At 41.6% G+C, this 2,742-nt stretch overlaps 1 protein-coding gene across 1 annotated transcript; it reads left to right on the top strand.

Moving 5' to 3' along the window:
* Positions 1-332: 332 nt before the first annotated feature.
* Positions 333-832, top strand: LOC122911385 (60S ribosomal protein L23a-like). Its single transcript, XM_044256022.1, has one exon. The coding sequence runs from the start codon at positions 362-364 to the stop codon at positions 830-832; it is 471 nt and encodes a 156-aa protein (XP_044111957.1). The 5' UTR covers positions 333-361.
* The last annotated feature ends 1,910 nt before the right edge of the window (positions 833-2,742 follow it).

Genomic DNA, 2,742 nt, shown 5'->3' with positions numbered 1-2,742 from the left:
TAAGTAAGTCAATCAGAGAAAGACAGTTACCTTATGATCTCATGTATATGTGGAATTTAAGAAACAAAACAGAGGATCATAGGGGAAGGGAGAGAAAAATAAAACAAGATGAAATCAGAGAGGGAAATGAACCATAAGAGACTCTTAATCATAGGAAACAAACTGAGGGTTGCTGGAGGGGTAAGGAGTGGAGGGATGGGGTAACTGGGTAATGGACACTAAGGAGGGCACATGATGTAATGAGCACTGGGTGTTATATAAGACTGATGAATCACTGAACTCTACCCTGAAATTAATAATACACTCTATGTTAGTTAATTGAATTTAAATAAAAAAAATAAAAAGACTCCCTTTTACAAAGATGATGCCGAACACTAAGAAGGAAGCCCCTGCCCCTCCCAAAGCTGAAGCCAAAGCAAGGCCTTTGAAGGCCAAGAAAGCTGCACTAAAAGCCCTCCACAGTCACATAAAAAAGAAGATCTGCATATCACCTACCTTCAGACAACCCAAGACTCTGCGTCTCTGCAGGCAGCCCAAATACCCTCGAAAGCGTGCCCCCAGGAGAAAAGAGCTTGATCACTATGCCATCATCAAGTTCCCCCAGACCACTGAGTCAGCCATGAAAAAAACCGAAGACAACAGCACACTTGTGTTCATTGTGGATGTCAAGGCCAACAAGCACCAGATCAAACAGGCTGTGAAGAAGCTCTACAGCATGGATATGGCCAAGGTCAACACCTTGATCAGGCCTGATGGAGAGAAGGAGGCATATGTTCAACTGGCTCCTGACTATGATGCTTTGGATGTTGCCAACAAAATTGAGATCATCTAAATGGAGTCCAGCGGGTTAATCTAAACACAGTTTTTTTCATCATAAAAAAATAATAGAATAAAATAATTCTAAAAAAATGAGAAAAATGAGGCACACGACCGGCTCGATGTCACTTAGTGTCCGCCTTCTTCAAGGAAACCCAGGCTCTCATTTAATTCCCACAGTGATGCCAAGGTGTAGGAATTATTGTCCCCATTTTATAAAAGGAAACTAAGATTCAGAAAATAGCCTGCCTAACGTCACCTAAGTAGTAAGTGTCAGAAATGGAAATGGAGCTTTTGTATGCATGTATAAAGACAAAGCTATGCTATGTCAAATAGGTCACCTTATCTAAGAAGCAAAAGTAAGCAAAGAAACAGACAAACAAGAACTCTTCCCCTTTCTTCATGCCCACTAAAGTAAAAGTGTTGGCTTTGAGGGAGGGGACATAAATTGGAGCCTGCCTAGAAATAAGACATACCAGCCCCAGCATCTTAGAATCTGATTCATGGCAGTCACAGCCAGTCTCCCATTCCTTAAACATGTCCATCAGCTGTTGAATCTTGCCTTCGTGGGAGCTTATTTATATGTGATCTTTTCATATGTGATATTATTTCATTCTCAAACCAATCCTATGACACTCAGATAATTTTTCTCCCTGTCACAGAGATAGTACTTGGTACATCAAGAATTCTTAACTTATCAAGGAACAGTCCCAGCAAATACTGTGGTGACAAAGGAGGGGATTTATGCTGATAGACTTTGTAAAACAAAATTGGGGCCAGCTATGGTTATTTGAAATCCTGTAACTCTTAAGCAACAGTACCCCAAGGCCCCTTTTAGCCTTCAGCACAAATAAGCTTTGACTCATGCTGCATGTGTTAAATTTATAATCATGGTTTACAAATATCTTCAGCCGGTAGCAAATCGCTGTAACTATTTCCTGTTTCTATCCCAAGGCAATATGTGATGAGTGCTTAAACACACACACACCTGGATATATTATCTGTAAAATAATGTATATACTCTTTATCCCCAGAGCAATCTGCCCTCGGTAGTGGCATGCCATGCTTTACTCCAGAGAACTAAAATTATACAATACTAAACCCTCCAAATGATCGTATAAATCTGGCAGATACAGACCAAATGGATGGGGATTATTGTATCATAAATGGCCATTAGATTGATTCCGGTAAGCACAGAGTTTTAAAAGGCATATATTGGAGAAATGAATTGGACTTCTCTCGTGGACTAACTCAGTGGCATGGGCAATCTAGCATAAAAATAAAACAGCCCTACCGCTGCTATTCTTGGGGCTGATGGCCCCCGTGACACCCTATGAGCTCACATCGGGAGGACTGCAGTGCTCCCCACATCACGCTATCCTCTCGCGGGAGGTGGCCCGTAAAAAGACAGGCAAGGCAGCCTCCCAAATACCAAATCTCACACTGCTTTGTTGCTTAATTACATATGTATAAATGCCAAGTGGTCTATAGAACATGTGCCTCTGACTTTTAATTGGGTGTTTTCCTGTTTCATTCTCGACTGTTTGCTCTCCTGTCTCTAAACTGCTCTTCACTCGCTTACTGAGAAGAGAGACAGTCCCTGGCCTCCCTGGGCTTTGCTCCCCTTTTCTGCAGCTAGCGTGCAATTATGTGAACACACAGGTCACCTCAAAGCAGCTTCTGAAATGACTCCTTGATGGAAGTTGTCAGAATACAGGAAAATCCCCTTTTGCTTGGGCATGGTAAACATAAAACTTCAAGGAACACACACACACACATACCCCCCCACACACACACACACAGGACTGTGAAAAAATCAATAGATCCTTGTATATTATTTTTATTAGGGACCTTGTCAGAGTAAAATAACAACTTTCTTTTTCTCTGGCACTGGACACATTCTTTTATGGGCAGAACAAAATGGCC

This window comes from Neovison vison, chromosome 7 (genome assembly GCF_020171115.1).
Source record: "Neovison vison isolate M4711 chromosome 7, ASM_NN_V1, whole genome shotgun sequence".
NCBI lineage: Eukaryota > Metazoa > Chordata > Mammalia > Carnivora > Mustelidae > Neogale > Neogale vison.
Note: the sequence above shows the minus strand (reverse complement) of the source record. Positions and strands in the feature narration are given on the sequence as shown.

What these genes read in the sequence shown, in the direction of transcription:
- LOC122911385 (XM_044256022.1), top strand. Translation starts at nt 362, where the DNA reads ATGATGCCGAACACTAAGAAGGAAGCCCCTGCCCCTCCCAAAGCTGAA.